Raw genomic sequence first — 18513 nt, forward strand, 5'->3', positions numbered from 1 at the left:
GCAAGTGCTTATGATGTAGTGTGTATTGATTTGACAAGATATGGTTTCTTGGAAGCATTTTTTCCACTTCGGAGTAGGCCACCTCAAAATCCATCCGGATGCATAATGTGTATTGGGTCACATTCAAAAACACAACATTTTATTTAAATTTATTTGAAGCCAGGGTGTCCTATACCAAAGACATCACCATAATGGACGACACATTTGACAAAAGAGTTTGAAACTTCGTAGAGTCACTTTCTAGAAAGTATGAAAGAGTTCACCAAGTTGAGCGACATTAAAAGAGAATAAAATAAGGAAAAGTCAAAGGCGTTGATCCGCTGTCGCACACGGATCAAAATCGAGTGATTTTGAAATATAATTACGGTAACGACAACTCGAGCATCGTTCTCAAGGATTCTTGTTTATTAACCAAATGTAAAGTCGAATTTAGGGGGGGGGGGTTGGTTCAGTTTCGAATTACAGAAAAAGTGATTATAAAATAAGTGATTAATAATTAAGCTAAAACGAATCAACCTACTGTATCGACTTCCGCCTTATCATTGATTCATATAAATTTTCAAACGGGTCTGATCCTATTCGATTACAAGAACTATCAACAAGCGCAATAGCAATTATACGAAGGAAGTTTCTCAAATTCTAATTAGGTAAACAGAATAAAAACTAATGCGAATTAAGCAAACGCAATTTGATCGAACGCGATAGCGCAAAAGCTACGGTAACACGAATATGATTCAGAAACAACAACAACAATCGAATTTAAGAATTATATCCTATAGCCACAACCAAATTAAGAAAATAATTGAGATTATAAGAATAATTCAAAGGAAACAGATTAATATGGAATTTATAAAAGAACCTCAAAGTGGAATTCGATTACAGCAGATTGATCCTTGGGAAATTAGTTCTCCATAGTCATTCTTTGCAAGCTCTCAAATTTGTGAATAGTAAAACATGAATAGTGGATTTCATGATAAGTGTTTTCGGCTACCTAACCTAGGTAAAAACAACCAAACCCGTTTCACAACTTAACCAGGTCAAATGTACGATCCAGGCCCAATACAACTAACCCAAACAAAATACAAAAATAATGCAGCAGCTTCAACGAGTTTCCTGGCCTTGTTAGAGTCCGAATTAGCTTCTTACTTCTGAACAAAAGTCGTATATATTTTTCTTAGCTTTCCAACAACTGGTAGCACGCTTCAATCCGATACTCCAAGCTTCAGTTATGAATTTATTCGTGCAGACTACTAATGCTGAAAAATTAATATGAAAAACAAATAAATGCAAAAATAAAATAAATTGTAAAAACATATTAAAACATAAAAATAATTAAAACAAATCGAAGAAATGCTTGAGTACAAACATGAAGAACGTGCACCAAAATGCACTGATCAGGCGTCACCACCCATAGTGATAGATTTAGGTGATGACACATGTTTTGATGCTTTTTAGTTTGCCTCTAGCTATGTATTTAGATGGCCACTAATTTCATCTAACTAATGTTACCTCTCTACAACTTTATACAAATGTAACATATATTCAACATTAATTGTATAACAATTTAGATCAATTTTAAGAAAACATTATCTTTAAACATGTTAACAACTTTGGGTAATCTATGTTATGTATTAAAAATACCCCTTCATGCATAAAACAACTTTTGTATAGCACTTCGGGGCATTTCCGAAGATTCACTTCCAGATTAGCCCCATTTAACTTCAAAAACTACCAAACAGAGGGTGTTACGGAGATACTAAATGTGAGAAAAACACAAGAATGAGGGGGTTGAATTGTGTTAACTTTTCTTCTTTTTTCTTACAAATCTCTTATAAGATTTTGATCATAAGGATAAAATTTGAGTTAGAGTCTGATGATTACCCTAGGAATAAAGTTGATTAGAAATAAAGTAGAAAGCAAGAAAATACACAAGCAATTATCCTAGTTCCTCCTGTCGCACCCCAATTTTTGACCCGCATATTTCATTCATAGTTGGCTTGTCCCATTTTATTTCATGTATATTCATCATTTAAACATCGCATCGTTGCATATTTTGAAAAATATACTTTTGATAAAGTCGATAAAAATAACTTGCATTTTCACATCTTTGCATATTTATATTCGAGTTACCATTTTTAGAATATTTATTTTTTAGATTCCATAGACTTTAGATAATTATAGATTAATTTTTGTTATTATTTTATTTTAGGTTTAGATTTTTATTTAGGTTTTTTTTTAATAATCAAAGAGTATATAACAAAAAAAGAGAGAGTTTTTATTAATCTAGGCCCATTTAGTTAGAAGCCCATTTTTACACAAAAAAAATATAGTACAGAAATTAAACAAAAAAAGGCCTTCACTTTCTTCATGCCACGCCTCTGCTCCATCTTGCTATCCATGCCATTACAGTCCAAAAAATGCTGCATAGTCTGCTCTTTCTCCTGTTTAATAGCTGCTCCAATAAATCCAAAATTTTCACCAAAATGAGCATACAATCCCTGCAATCAAAAAGCAAAAGATCAGACTACCAAAAGTGTTCAAAAATCCATCCCCAATTTCCCCCCAAAACCATTTCATTTTCTCTATAAGAAAGAGAAGTAACAGCAAGAATAAGAGGGGGGACACGCACAAAAAAACCCTACCAAAAGAACTTCCTCCAAATTCATCTTCAAACCTTCACACATTATCTTCAAACCTGCCGAAAATCTGAAAGAAAAACACAGAAAGAAAGAACTTCAGAACTTCATACATTCATAACACCACACCCTCACCTTCATATCACCTTCTACTCTTTACAACCTTCGTAAATCCTCAATACTCAATATATTCCTTGATCAAACCTCCTGCAAACAAACGACATCACCAACACCATTGCAAGCTCGCGATAGACGCAACATAACTCAATAAACACCGACATCGTTTCGCAACTTCAGCACTGAATCCAAAACATCATCACGATTCGACAAAGATGCGCACCTGAGCAACTTCAAGTCGGACGGCGCCGTCGACGAGATTTAATTGATTTGCGTGGATCTCTTCCCCTGGTAACATCCGGGCGGTATTCTTCTTTCCTTGTTAAACTAATTGTTGTATGTTTGTGCTTGCTTGATGTATTGTTGTTGCTTTTTCCATTGCTGCCAATTGTTGTTTGGATCACTCTGTAATTCTTGTGGATGCCTTAGTATGTATAGAGTTGTGTTGTTATTTGTTTGATTCAAAACCTTGCCGAGAGATTCAGTGTGAGAGATTATTGAGTGAGATTCGAGCGAGAGAGCGAGAGTTTCGCGGTGAACAGAGGAAGAAGAGAGAACCGTGAGAAATCTCTGTTCTTTTTACTGTTGTTGTTTGTTCGTGAAAACATGAACAGGGTGAGAACGAATTAGGGCAGAGATAGGGTGCTTGATGGAGGCGGATCCTCCCTTGTCTTCTTAGGTTTTTTCTTTTTCTTTTGGTGTTGTTGATTTGGGCTGGTGACAATTAAAAGCCCAGCTGAACTTCCTCTTTACACACTCCCTTTTATTTGTTTATTTAGACCATTTACTTAAAGGTTGTTTTATTTTCTTTCTTTCATTAATATTTCTCACTCTTTATCTTCTAATTGGTTATAATATTAAAAAATCCAAAAAATATTTCATTAGACTTTATTTTAATATCAAAACATCAAAAATTTGTTAGATTTTACTTTTATATTAATAATACCAAAAAATATTTAGTTTAATCTCGACCCAAAAAAAGATCAATAAACCTTGGTCCAACGCCAAGTCGATACAAATAAACTTCTCGATCCAACGTCGAGTTTTTCTTTGTTACAAAAATTCTTTAAACCATACCGAGAGATCGAGTGACAAGAAGTGTACACCTCTTGAATACCTCGATTCTTTTGGATTAACACATTTTTTAAACCTTTCATTAATAAAATCAAAGTGATCAAGTGACAAGAAGTGCACACCTCTTGAATACCTTCGGTCCTTTGAATCAAGCAATAAAATGCTTTCTTAAATAAATCGAGAAATCAAGTGACAAGAAGTGCACACCTCTTGAATACCTTGATTTTCTTGAACCAAAACTCTTTAATTAATCAAAGTGATCCTGTGACAAGAAGTGCACACCTCTTGAATACCTTGATCTTTTGAATCAAAACACATTAATCAAACCGAAAGATCCTGTGACAAGGGGTGAACACCTCTTGAATACCTTGATCTTTCGAATCTTTTTTAATCAAATCAAAATGATCAAGTGACAAGGGGTGCACACCTCTTGAATACCTTGATCTTTTGAAACTAAAACACATTAATCAAACCGAAAGATCTTGTGACAAGAAGTGCACACCTCTTGAATACCTTGATCTCTCGAATCAAAATACCATAATCAAACCGAAAGATCTTGTGACAAGAAGTGCACACCTCTTGAATACCCTGATCTTTTGAATTAAAATACATTAATTTTCAAGGACAACAAGTGACAATGGGGCTCGCTCCTGTTCAATACCTTGGGTAAAGACGCGCTAGGTGAACACCTATGCTCAATCCTTTGCTAAATGTCCCTTTTAAAAACACAACCTCAATTTCATTCAACCTTTTTGCCTTATGGCTTTTAAAACTCTTCTCATAAACGAGACACTTATTCAATTTTAAAATGCGAACATACTTCCACATGTGAAGATCGAATATCTTCCACTCGAATGCGATGATGGCCAAAATCATGTCTTATCTTGATTTAGTCATCCATTCTTGTAGTGATCTCATATCCATGTGCGCATAGTATTTCCATTTGAAAGCGATCGAGTACCTCTCGCTAAAATCAACCAACAAACATTTCGTGGTTCTTCGTCCGAACTACGATTGCTCTGACTTTCCCATTGCACTAGGGAATACGTAGGCACAAGATACAAACGTCTTGGCGAGCATAATAATAAAAAATCATTTCTTTTTCTTCACAATAATAAAAAACCTAAAAATCTTTTCTTTTATCTTTTCTCGATTAATAAGCTAAAGAACACAAACATTACACTAACACTCAAACACAAAACTAACTAAATGGGTCCCATCGAGTACGATGGAGGTAAGGGGTGCTAATACCTTCCCCTTGCTTAACCGACTCCCGAACCCTAATTTGGTTACGAACGACCATTTTATCCTTCTTCTTTTCATTCGTGGGTTTTATCGATATTTTCCCTTTCCTCCTTGGAATGAATAAAGTTCGGTGGCGACTCTGTTGTACTTCGAGCGTGCGATTGCGCTCGAGTCACATTTTTACCGCTACAGAAAGTGGCGACTCTGCTGGGGACTATCCTAAGAGAGTCAACCCTAGTTTAGTTTGTTTTATGTTTTGAGTGTATATCTTTGTTTGTTTATTCTTGTGTTCTTTATGCTTGTTCTTTATGTTAATTCTTGTGTTGTTTATGTTTCTTTACTCTTGATTTATCGCTTTCAATTTATTTCTGTATATACTCAATTGTGGATATGGGAATGATACTTGAGAGAAGCTCTCAACCCGAGCTTTGAAAAACAAGAGAAAAACATAAGTTAGGAGGTGGTTGTGTAGTGCTAGTCCCCAAGGTGAACACCTTGAATGGCTAATACGAGAACCCCACTTGGAGGAGACTTAGTCATGAAATTTGTCATAAGATGGTTCGCCCATCGCATGGCAGAAATCTGATTTCGTCGTTAACTCCAAGGACCTTTAGAACCCGTTCCATCTGTAGAGGTTATGCTACTATCAAAAACCTTAGAGCTAACCTTGTGAGGGGATTCTTGGGTAAAATAATATAGAACTATCCTATTATAAGAAGCTTTCCTCAGTAGGTCCTGTTATCCATTTACATTTATCATTTTAATTCAGTCTTTGTATAACATCATGTTGCATTCCATATCATATGACATTGCATCATTTCTACATGAAAAAATAAAAAAATTCATGCATCTGCATTCATGCATTCAAGCTGTCAATAAAAGACTCATTCCGTCTGTCTTCATCCTCAAGTGGTATGTCTACCGTCATGTTGATTCCTCAACACATTGAACTAGAGGCATGAATCTGAAGACTATGAAAGAACTTCAACGAGGCCAAGATTTGCTAAGAGTGGAATTTATCCAAATGAAGAGCCAATATATCAGTCATGATGGATCATCCTCATCACTGATTATTTCACTAGGCCATGTTTTCTTACTGTTTGCAATTCCCTTGTTGGTACTGTGTGCTGCATTGAATGTTGTTTATTTCTAAATGTTAATTTTAATGATATGAGCATTACATATTTGAATCAATCCATTCACATCCATTGTGTGTTTCTTTATGCTTTATCTTTCAAAAAAATAATAATAAAAATATATCTCTTCTTCATTTTCTTTATCAAACTTGTGTTTTATGCAAAGATTGGAGGGAGGATGATGACAACGAAATACCCAAGTTGTTGAATTGTATGCTTTCAAATAGAACTTTGCTGATGATGTACAGGCATTGTTTCAATCCCCAAACACTGGAGAAATAAGGAAGTTAATCCCTAGTCAACCCCGTTGAGCCTAGAAGTCGGTGTTTCTTTTTGTATGAAAAAACCCGCGATTTTAACCTGGGGCAGGGTAGTTCTCAGTTAATTTGTTTATGCATTCAATTTCAAGAAAGTCATTAAGTACACCTTTCAATAAGGGTTTCAATTGAAGGTGACCAAGATGGTTATCATTAATCATTATCAAGGCAGTCACTATCTTTCCAACAGAAAAAAAAATATTTCAAAAAGAGCCCGCTAAGTCAAAACCTACGAAGGAGACTTAGGCAAAATTGGGGCATCCCGCTGACTGTGATCTCAAATGGAACAGTTAAGGCAAAAGTTAGGGATAATAGAAACAAAAAAGAGAAGTCCATAAATTCCTTGAACAACGATAAGACATTGTGACTATCAAAAGGAAGAGGTGACTGCCATCTCAAAGATTCCCTTGGTCCTTAAACCATCATCATTATCATAGGTGCAATCCCAAAAGCCTTTTGGAACCTGAATGTATAATTTGAATTAACTGAGCGTAGGATTGGAGATCATCACGAAGAATGGGGTGGGTACAAATAATTTTGAGCCTATATCCTTTGTTTCTAAAACCGTGAACCAAGCCACGTTACAACCCTCAAAAGACCTAATTGAAGCAAGGTTGATTTTTAAAGCATACTACAACAAGGTTGCGTTAACCTGACTCCTAAAGATCTTTGCAAATCGTTTGTTTTACCATACCTTTTGCTTTATCCATCACTTTGAATGTCTAAAACATTGTGTTTGGACCTTTGATTCATTTGCTTTACATCAATAGCATCATTCCAATAAATGATTTTTATTTCAAAATATGCTTTGAGCATCGCATTAAAATTTCCATTTTTGAACGAACATTCTATTTGCAAGAAATTACTCATCTTCAAGGAAGTTCAAACAGTCAAAAGACTTGATTAGTGATCCTATCAGGGGCACGTTACTTCAAGATCCTGTTGTTCAAGACTTATACTGGGGCAAGCGTTCCCAACTTTCATTTCAAGGACTGAAGCAACGATCAGGTAACAATCAGCCAGTCAGGGGCAGTCTTCCTCAGCAATCCCCAAGCAGTTTATCAGTCCTTCCAAGAGGATCATCAGTGTGACAAGACCATGATTGGCAGTGTTCTTGTGTTGAGGAATCAGAGTTTCGATCTACCCTCACAAAAGAGTCTACATCAGTTGTCATAACCGATTGCATTACATTACATTCACATCTCATGCATAGAAAAATTCAATATCATGCATAGAAACAAAATTCATACTCATTTGCATTCTTTCAAGGTTTCGTTGTTATCAAACATCTTACCTTGAGATCAAAGTCCAACTCACTTGGCATTTACCAAAGCAGTTTCGTCTTATATTCATCAGTACATTAGCTGATAATGTCAATTTACTTTTATTCATCAGTACATTAGCTGATGTCATTCACCACTTGTTGCTATTATCAGTACATTAATTGATAATATGCACTTTCATTTCCCGTCATTAGTACATTAATTGATGCGGGACTTTCATCAGTACATTAGCTGATATCAAAAGTCTCCTGTTTTCTATCGTCAGTACGTTAGCCGATGATTGATCATGGTTGTCTCATCCTTATCAGTACACTAGCTGGTATAGGACTTCTCTTCGTCAGTACATTAACTGATGTGAGCCTCTTTCTTCTTTCCTTATCAGTACATTAACTGGTATAGGATTTCCTTTCGTCAGTACATTAGCTGATGACAATTCCCTCTTGTTTCCCTCATCAGTACATTAACTGATGCAGGTCAATTTGTTTCGCATCTTCAGTACATTAATTGATGATATAATCGTTTTTCCTTCTTTAGTACATTAACTAAAGTCGTGTATCCTTTTCATCTTTTATCAGTACATTAGTTGATAAGAGATCTCATTTCCATCTTTAGTACATTAGCTAAAGTCGATGGTCTTCTTTGCCTTTACCAGTACATTAGCTGATATGAGTCGTTGTTTTCATCCAAAGCCAATAATTGGATGTCACAATCCACAATAAGGTGTTTTTCTCCATCTAATGTCACTCTTAGACGCTTCTACTGTCTTTTTACCCAAAGTTTTATCTCTCCTTTCCAAGTCTATCCAACATTAGTTTATCTTATTCCCCACAGAGAATCGAGTCTGTGTCATATCATATTGCATTCAAAATAAATAAAAAAGGTCCATGCATTGCATTTCATTTGCAAATGAAGGACAAAAATTGTGTACTTTGTATTTAAGTCTCTTCACATCTCTGATAGAAGAAACTTAAATAGGGGCATCTGTCGCACCCCAATTTTTGACCCGCATATTTCATTCATAGTTGGCTTGTCCCATTTTATTTCATGTATATTCATCATTTAAACATCGCATCGTTGCATATTTTGAAAAATATACTTTTGATAAAGTCGATAAAAATAACTTGCATTTTCACATCTTTGCATATTTATATTCGAGTTACCATTTTTAGAATATTTATTTTTTAGATTCCATAGATTTTAGATAATTATAGATTAATTTTTGTTATTATTTTATTTTAGGTTTAGATTTTTATTTAGGTTTTTTTTTAATAATCAAAGAGTATATAACAAAAAAAGAGAGAGTTTTTATTAATCTAGGCCCATTTAGTTAGAAGCCCATTTTTACACAAAAAAAATATAGTACAGAAATTAAACAAAAAAAGGCCTTCACTTTCTTCATGCCACGCCTCTGCTCCATCTTGCTATCCGTGCCATTACAGTCCAAAAAATGCTGCATAGTCTGCTCTTTCTCCTGTTTAATAGCTGCTCCAATAAATCCAAAATTTTCACCAAAATGAGCATACAATCCCTGCAATCAAAAAGCAAAAGATCAGACTACCAAAAGTGTTCAAAAATCCATCCCCAATTTCCCCCCAAAACCATTTCATTTTCTCTATAAGAAAGAGAAGTAACAGCAAGAATAAGAGGGGGGACACGCACAAAAAAACCCTACCAAAAGAACTTCCTCCAAATTCATCTTCAAACCTTCACACATTATCTTCAAACCTGCCGAAAATCTGAAAGAAAAACACAGAAAGAAAGAACTTCAGAACTTCATACATTCATAACACCACACCCTCACCTTCATATCACCTTCTACTCTTTACAACCTTCGTAAATCCTCAATACTCAATATATTCCTTGATCAAACCTCCTGCAAACAAACGACATCACCAACACCATTGCAAGCTCGCGATAGACGCAACATAACTCAATAAACACCGACATCGTTTCGCAACTTCAGCACTGAATCCAAAACATCATCACGATTCGACAAAGATGCGCACCTGAGCAACTTCAAGTCGGACGGCGCCGTCGACGAGATTTAATTGATTTGCGTGGATCTCTTCCCCTGGTAACATCCGGGCGGTATTCTTCTTTCCTTGTTAAACTAATTGTTGTATGTTTGTGCTTGCTTGATGTATTGTTGTTGCTTTTTCCATTGCTGCCAATTGTTGTTTGGATCACTCTGTAATTCTTGTGGATGCCTTAGTATGTATAGAGTTGTGTTGTTATTTGTTTGATTCAAAACCTTGCCGAGAGATTCAGTGTGAGAGATTATTGAGTGAGATTCGAGCGAGAGAGCGAGAGTTTCGCGGTGAACAGAGGAAGAAGAGAGAACCGTGAGAAATCTCTGTTCTTTTTACTGTTGTTGTTTGTTCGTGAAAACATGAACAGGGTGAGAACGAATTAGGGCAGAGATAGGGTGCTTGATGGAGGCGGATCCTCCCTTGTCTTCTTAGGTTTTTTCTTTTTCTTTTGGTGTTGTTGATTTGGGCTGGTGACAATTAAAAGCCCAGCTGAACTTCCTCTTTACACACTCCCTTTTATTTGTTTATTTAGACCATTTACTTAAAGGTTGTTTTATTTTCTTTCTTTCATTAATATTTCTCACTCTTTATCTTCTAATTGGTTATAATATTAAAAAATCCAAAAAATATTTCATTAGACTTTATTTTAATATCAAAACATCAAAAATTTGTTAGATTTTACTTTTATATTAATAATACCAAAAAATATTTAGTTTAATCTCGACCCAAAAAAAGATCAATAAACCTTGGTCCAACGCCAAGTCGATACAAATAAACTTCTCGATCCAACGTCGAGTTTTTCTTTGTTACAAAAATTCTTTAAACCATACCGAGAGATCGAGTGACAAGAAGTGTACACCTCTTGAATACCTCGATTCTTTTGGATTAACACATTTTTTAAACCTTTCATTAATAAAATCAAAGTGATCAAGTGACAAGAAGTGCACACCTCTTGAATACCTTCGGTCCTTTGAATCAAGCAATAAAATGCTTTCTTAAATAAATCGAGAAATCAAGTGACAAGAAGTGCACACCTCTTGAATACCTTGATTTTCTTGAACCAAAACTCTTTAATTAATCAAAGTGATCCTGTGACAAGAAGTGCACACCTCTTGAATACCTTGATCTTTTGAATCAAAACACATTAATCAAACCGAAAGATCCTGTGACAAGGGGTGAACACCTCTTGAATACCTTGATCTTTCGAATCTTTTTTAATCAAATCAAAATGATCAAGTGACAAGGGGTGCACACCTCTTGAATACCTTGATCTTTTGAAACTAAAACACATTAATCAAACCGAAAGATCTTGTGACAAGAAGTGCACACCTCTTGAATACCTTGATCTCTCGAATCAAAATACCATAATCAAACCGAAAGATCTTGTGACAAGAAGTGCACACCTCTTGAATACCCTGATCTTTTGAATTAAAATACATTAATTTTCAAGGACAACAAGTGACAATGGGGCTCGCTCCTGTTCAATACCTTGGGTAAAGACGCGCTAGGTGAACACCTATGCTCAATCCTTTGCTAAATGTCCCTTTTAAAAACACAACCTCAATTTCATTCAACCTTTTTGCCTTATGGCTTTTAAAACTCTTCTCATAAACGAGACACTTATTCAATTTTAAAATGCGAACATACTTCCACATGTGAAGATCGAATATCTTCCACTCGAATGCGATGATGGCCAAAATCATGTCTTATCTTGATTTAGTCATCCATTCTTGTAGTGATCTCATATCCATGTGCGCATAGTATTTCCATTTGAAAGCGATCGAGTACCTCTCGCTAAAATCAACCAACAAACATTTCGTGGTTCTTCGTCCGAACTACGATTGCTCTGACTTTCCCATTGCACTAGGGAATACGTAGGCACAAGATACAAACGTCTTGGCGAGCATAATAATAAAAAATCATTTCTTTTTCTTCACAATAATAAAAAACCTAAAAATCTTTTCTTTTATCTTTTCTCGATTAATAAGCTAAAGAACACAAACATTACACTAACACTCAAACACAAAACTAACTAAATGGGTCCCATCGAGTACGATGGAGGTAAGGGGTGCTAATACCTTCCCCTTGCTTAACCGACTCCCGAACCCTAATTTGGTTACGAACGACCATTTTATCCTTCTTCTTTTCATTCGTGGGTTTTATCGATATTTTCCCTTTCCTCCTTGGAATGAATAAAGTTCGGTGGCGACTCTGTTGTACTTCGAGCGTGCGATTGCGCTCGAGTCACATTTTTACCGCTACACCTCCTACAAATCATGAGCAGTCCATTCCCCTTGCACTTCCAAGAGATTTTCATTATAACTAAATATGATTACAAATTGGTCAAACACACAAGCAAGAGACTTCTAATTCCCAAACACATATGTAATGGACTTTAATGCTCAAGCATACAAGCAAGATATTTCAATATTCAAACACACAAGCAAGAGACTTCCAAATGCTCAAGCACACAAGCAAGAGACTTCTGACTCTTTAACAAAAATTACGAGAATGTGATAAACTACACTTGATATACAATTTGAGGTGTAAATAGAATACAACACATACAAACTCTAAGACTTAAGGACTTCTATTATATACAAGAGTTAAGAAATCCTAAGTTAAGCTTGTGCTCTTAGTTTTGAAAAATTAACCTCTTTTTATTTGTCAAGGTGCAATGTTGTGTCTTTTCTCCAAGTCTTCAGCTCCATATATAGAGAACCGAAAAAGAGACGTCAGAGAGAACTTCTTTCACAAGTGAGTCTACTAGAGAAGCAATATCAGATCCGTTGTAAAACTTCCTGATATGTTTAATTTTCTTTCAATACCATTTAAAACTCCTTTGCTATACAAAGAATTATCAGTTGAAGAAGACAAATTGACCTTAGAGTCTGATAGTAACTTGTTAGAAACTCCTTGATTCTTGAGCTTTAATTGGCTTCAGATTACGATCCTTTAGATTCTGAGTCTTAGCTTCTAATCCTTCAGACTCCGAGTCTTTAGATGTTAACTTGAGAAGAGTATGGGATCTTCAGATTCAGATCTTCAGATGATAACCTAGCCTTCTCCAACCTTTGGTCTTCAGAACTTGACTTCTTCAAAGGCTGACTCTTTAGAGTCTGATCTTTTGAATCTACATCTTTAAGATTCTATTTGAATGTTCAGTGCAGTATCAAAATTGACTTTTAATCAGTATATTAATCTTTGTACCTGCACACTTAAACACACATTAGTCTACCCAATTGCTCTTTAAATACTTTGTTATCATCAAAACCAAGGAATATGGTACACACCAATTTTGTTCCAACCGATACATCTTCGTAAAAAGCCTTATATTGGAAAAAATTAGGTGAGTTCGAAGATGCATCTCGGAATATCCTTTAAGACATGATAGGGTTTCTAAGGTCCAAAATGAACTAAAATGTGTATAAATAGATGGTCTCTCATCTCATGGTGTTAAAAAAACACACCACGCCAGAATGAACATATCTTAGTATTTTCATGACGACAACGTTGATGATTGTTGAAGTCCTTGGTGATATCGTCCTAACTATTTGATAATAGTGATTAACAATACTGCAATAACTTATGTCTATTGTTAGAGAACAGATGTTGCAACACACATGTTGGAACATCGTGTTTCACATGTGTCCCTTCGGTTAAAGTAGACAAATGCGACATGTGTAGTATCAGATTTTCGGTGAGGTTTATAGCGCTAGTGTTGTCACATTTTATCAGAACAACTCCAAAATTAACACTGTGATCATTAAGTTGTAGTTTCATCCAGATAATCTGTGCACAACAACTACCCACAATAACGTATTCTACCTCAGCTGTGGATAGCATGAAACTTGCTCGTTTCTTGCTATTCTAGGAGACAAGGGATTTGTCAAGTAAGTGACATGTACCATTGGTAGTTTTTTTATCTGATTTGCACAAAGCAAAATCAGAGTCGGTGTACCTCAACAAGTCACAACTCGTTCCCTCGGGGTAGCATAAACCCATTTGTGGTTTATCAGAGAGAAATCTCCGGAGGCATTCGACCGCACTGAGATGTGATTATTTTTGGGATGCTTGAAAGTGAGCACAAATACACACAACCAACATAATATGAGGATGCGATGTAGTAAGATAAAGCATTGATCCAATAATACCTTAGTATTCTCTTTACCCTACAAGTTTTCTCTTCTCGTCCTTTTCTAGGATGCATGAGGTGGTCATTGAAGTTTCTATCTTGGGCTTTTCCATGTCAAACCTCTTAATGAGTTCCATGTCAAACTTATAGGTTGCAACAATGATGAGAGACTATGTGTATGTATCTTAGGGTTTTGTGAAATTAATAATTGATCTCTTTTTTGAACTTTGAGATTATGTTAGATAGAGGACTATTCGGCCAGGAAAAATGATTTCTCTCACTTCCTTAACTACAACGTGGGAATAGAGGAAGACCAATTTCTCCCCAAATTATGGGGGAGGTAGTTTTTCCCCAAGATACTTCTAGGATGTTGTTGCTTGAACACCTGATGGACCACATGTATTAAGCTAAATAGACTCTGGATACTAGTTTGGGCGAATAAGCCAATTCACACAACCTAACCATTTCGGGTGACGAAGTTCACTTTGGACAACCAAGCCCACTTCGGTGTTAGCCCAACCTTCTTACACTTAGTTTGCTTTTTCCGTGGACTGTTTTATTATGGAACAATCCATTTTAGTCTCTAATAAAATTATTCTAGTCCAAATGTTAATAAAATTTAGAATGTTAATTTTTAAATTAATTTAATTTTGTAATAATTATTTTATTAAGTAATGCTATTTTTTTTCTTTTCTAAAGTTGCACTTTATGAATTGTAACTAATATTTTATATTTTTGTGTGAATGTTTGTGGTAGATATTTTATGAGAAAAAGGGATATGCACTGACAATCACAACCATGTATCTAATTAAAACACAATTTTAATTAAAAAAAACTAATATGATATAACAAGTGTAAGGATTTTGATTGAATATATGTGTAAAGTTTGTTTACACTGTCACTGCACTACCTTTAAACTCATATTTTATATTGATTCAATTAATTTATGTGGGGTATATATTTTGATTTGTTTATATATGATTTTAACGTTGATGAATTGTTTGTCATTCAAAATATTATATGAAGGATGATATGGTATAAGTCTCTTCCAGTTTAACTAGAGGTCTTAGGTTCAATGTCTGTCCTAGACACAAAGCAAGAAATAATTTGTATTTATTCTTTTATGTTTGTGTAAAAAAAGATTAATATTTAAATTGGGTTCAATTTTAACAGCTCATATAACAAACATCCAATTCAATCAATGATGGTCCACAAGATCAGGCCAGCTCATTGACAACTCTTATAAAACCCAAAATATAACAGAGCAATGAAGCCACTAGGCCATCCATGTACTATCATATTTTAATGAGCTCGTGCTTCTTGCCTCAATAATAATTGTACAAATTATCCAAAAAAGGGAGAAACATTATCAGTGTTGTGCATGTAGGGAAGAGATGCCCAAAGAAGATAATTTAGTCATTATTGGCAAATGAATGTGTGGTAGAAAATGAGGCACGACACATACCATATACAAAAGTCTTGTCTATAAATTAATACATGTAAGAATGAACTCATGCAAGTTGCAACACAACACTACACCAACCTAGCTAGTTCTTTCAATTCATTCAAGCATTATGGCTTATGCTAAGCTCTCTCTTTTGCCTCTCTTCTTACTAGCCACATTTTGTATGTATTCTATCTTTACTTCTTACTATGCATATACATACTTATGTATCTGTGTTTTGTATATATTTTTGTAACTAACTTTGGCATCATCATATGCAGTATTAATGTTCCCAATGAAGGAGGTAGAAGCAGTTTGTCCAATTGCATGTTTTCTATATAAGCCAAAAGGATGTGGTGATGGTTGTAAATGTGTCCCCGCTTCACTAACTTCTGGGGTATGTGTTAAAGCGTCATTTCAACATGTTACTATGATGGTGGAGAAACACCCTAACTTATGTGAGTCTCATGCTGATTGCACCAAAAAAGAAAGTGGGAGCTTTTGCGCTCGTTTTCCAAATTCAGAGATTGAGTATGGATGGTGTTTTGACTCTAACTCTGAAGCTGAAGCCTCATTCAAGAATGCTCTTAGCTCTGAATTCTCAAACTTGTTGAAGATGCCTTTAGATGCTTCCACTTAATATGGACAACAAAAACCATGCATGCATGCATGATCTATCTATACTTAAATAAAATTGCTATGTCTGTCTTTATTTCCAACTAAGTTTGGATTTCTTAGACACTTAAATTTCAAAAATAATGTATGTATGTGTGTGGGTATGTACTTTGTTATCTATGTTTTTACTTTGCAAGTAATGGATTCTAATGACTCTATGTATGTTTTCTTGAATCCTTTAATGAGTATTGGAGCATGATTTGCATATGATGTTGGTTGGCCCATTTTGTACCAAAGTTCTCTCTAAACTAGTTTATTTCCTTTTGTATATTTTTTTTGGAACAAATGGACTTAAGTTAATTTTTTAGGAGTTGTTAATTTTGATGGTAGGATAGAACAAAAATAAATAGCATAAAGGATTTGGATGTGACACTGCTAAAAATACATCAAGACAGATTTGAAGACAATTGTTATAGACAAATTGGGACAGTTCATGAAGAAAAAAGAGCAATATTTTATTTCCCATTTTCAATATTTTTTTACTTCTAAAAAAATAAAAATTAGTCTCGATTGACATATAAGACTTTCTCGATTGATACATAAAAATTAATGTTGTATGATGATATGACATAGCGACGTGATTGTGAAGTGATGCATTCTTATGAATGACGATGATTTTGTTGTTGTTGAAGTTCGACATTATATTAATAATGTTCGATGGTAATTTAGACGATGTTGTGAAGTATTGTTTATGTGTTTGTGGATGTGTGTCATTGTGTCGCATCCATTGCATAAGCGTTCTTTAGCCTGAGAATGGCAACGACTATTAACCTGAAAGATGGCAACGACTATTAGCCTGAAAATGGCAACGACTATGGCCCAATGGTAATGATTGAGATGGGAGTTTTACTCCGAATGATACCACATGCATTTGCATAAGTCGAGTCATATTTAGATTGCATTTGATGTTGCTTGAATGTGTGTTTGTTGTTGCGACGTGATGATGAGATGTTTTTTGTGACATGATGATAGTATAATTATGAAATTGAACATGTTGTCTTAATTGATTAATGATATTGTTGCCGTTTTGAAAGTTGTACTACATTGATAAGTTGTTTTGAGATGAAAGTGCTGTGAGATGTTATGTGATGCGAAGTGGTGAGATTATGTATGATCTATATCTCCTATATTATTTATCATGCATTCCTTTATATTATAAGATATCTCACCCCTTTGCTGATATTTCCCCTACCATGGGAAATGGGCAGGTACTCAAGCTTAGTCGTGGATGTTCGAGGTTATTGATGTGAAGTCTTTATGTTGCTTTATGGCAAGTTGAGTTGGTGTCCATTGCTCTGATACGTAGCACTCGGGGGGATTAGTCGTTATTGTTTAATTGTTGTATACTATGATGACATTTGTTTTAAGTTGAATATAAAGATGTTTACATGTCGTAATTGGAAGTTGTTGGATAAAGTTTTATTTTTCGAAAGCTATGTATCTTTATTAAATGCAATATAAGTATGTTTGTTTGGTTAAGTCGAAATATGACGTCCCATCGTTTGATGAATATTTTTATATGCACTCTGATTTTCGCTTATAATTGCGGGATAGAATTGGGGTGTTACATTTAGTGGTATCAGAGAAGGTCTTTCTGTCCGGCCAATGTTGTCTAATGTTGTTTATTCCCGTGTACGTGACGAGTGTGTGAAACACTGTCGGTACTTGTTGTTCTTTTTATCGTTTGTCTGCAGGAGTTGGTTTGAAGCTAAGTGGGGGAGAAGCTATGCTTCTCGGATATGTTGTAAGGTGTTAGTATATTGCTGCTGTCGGCGACAATGCAAGTGTCGAGGGAGTTTGTTGTTTCTCGAATCGAAGATGACTTGGAATTTAAGATTTTGGTTGCTAGTTAAGTTGGAATCTCTTGAGGAAGAGGATGATCAAGAATTATTGATGTTCACTTCTCGAAGGATGAGGAGCTATGTAGCGGTTGTTGGTATACGAGTGTGGTGCAAGTTACAGATGTTTCTGAAGGTAACTGTAAGTAATGGAAATAAATTCTAGAAGATGGAATTTAGAAAGTTGCGATGTTCCAACGCTACTGATGGACTGTGAAGCTGTAAGTTGTGTATCCTTACGTAAGATACCGATGTTGGTTCAGTGATTAAGTAAGGTACTGTTGTAGACCTTGATGAAGATTGTTGTAAGTGATTGAGGCAGTAGTAGAAGCTGTTGAAGCTGTTGAAACATTTTGAAGCGCGAGTGAGAATTGGAAATGCGGAGAGATGAACATGATTTTTATAATAAGAAGTGTTCATAATGGCGTACAAGAATTTTGTTCTGATGTACCGTCAGAGGTGCTTAAGGAAGTAGCTGCAAGACGTTGGTGTTAGTTTTGTTCGGAAGATTTTGGAAGATTAGTGGATTATGGAATTATAGTGCTTCTGGTGATATGAGTACAAGTTAGAGAAGAACATTATT

General features: G+C 35.1%; 1 protein-coding gene across 1 annotated transcript; it reads left to right on the forward strand.

The window, feature by feature from the left end:
• Window positions 1–15458: 15458 nt before the first annotated feature.
• On the forward strand, window positions 15459–16302 carry LOC131625307 (albumin-1-like). The gene is made up of 2 exons (XM_058896182.1): window positions 15459–15599; window positions 15699–16302. Exons 1-2 carry the CDS (start codon window positions 15548–15550, stop codon window positions 16055–16057), a joined length of 411 nt encoding a protein of 136 aa, XP_058752165.1. The 5' UTR covers window positions 15459–15547; the 3' UTR covers window positions 16058–16302.
• The last annotated feature ends 2211 nt before the right edge of the window (window positions 16303–18513 follow it).

This window comes from Vicia villosa, unplaced genomic scaffold (genome assembly GCF_029867415.1).
Source record: "Vicia villosa cultivar HV-30 ecotype Madison, WI unplaced genomic scaffold, Vvil1.0 ctg.000205F_1_1, whole genome shotgun sequence".
In the NCBI taxonomy this organism is placed as follows: Eukaryota; Viridiplantae; Streptophyta; class Magnoliopsida; order Fabales; family Fabaceae; genus Vicia; species Vicia villosa.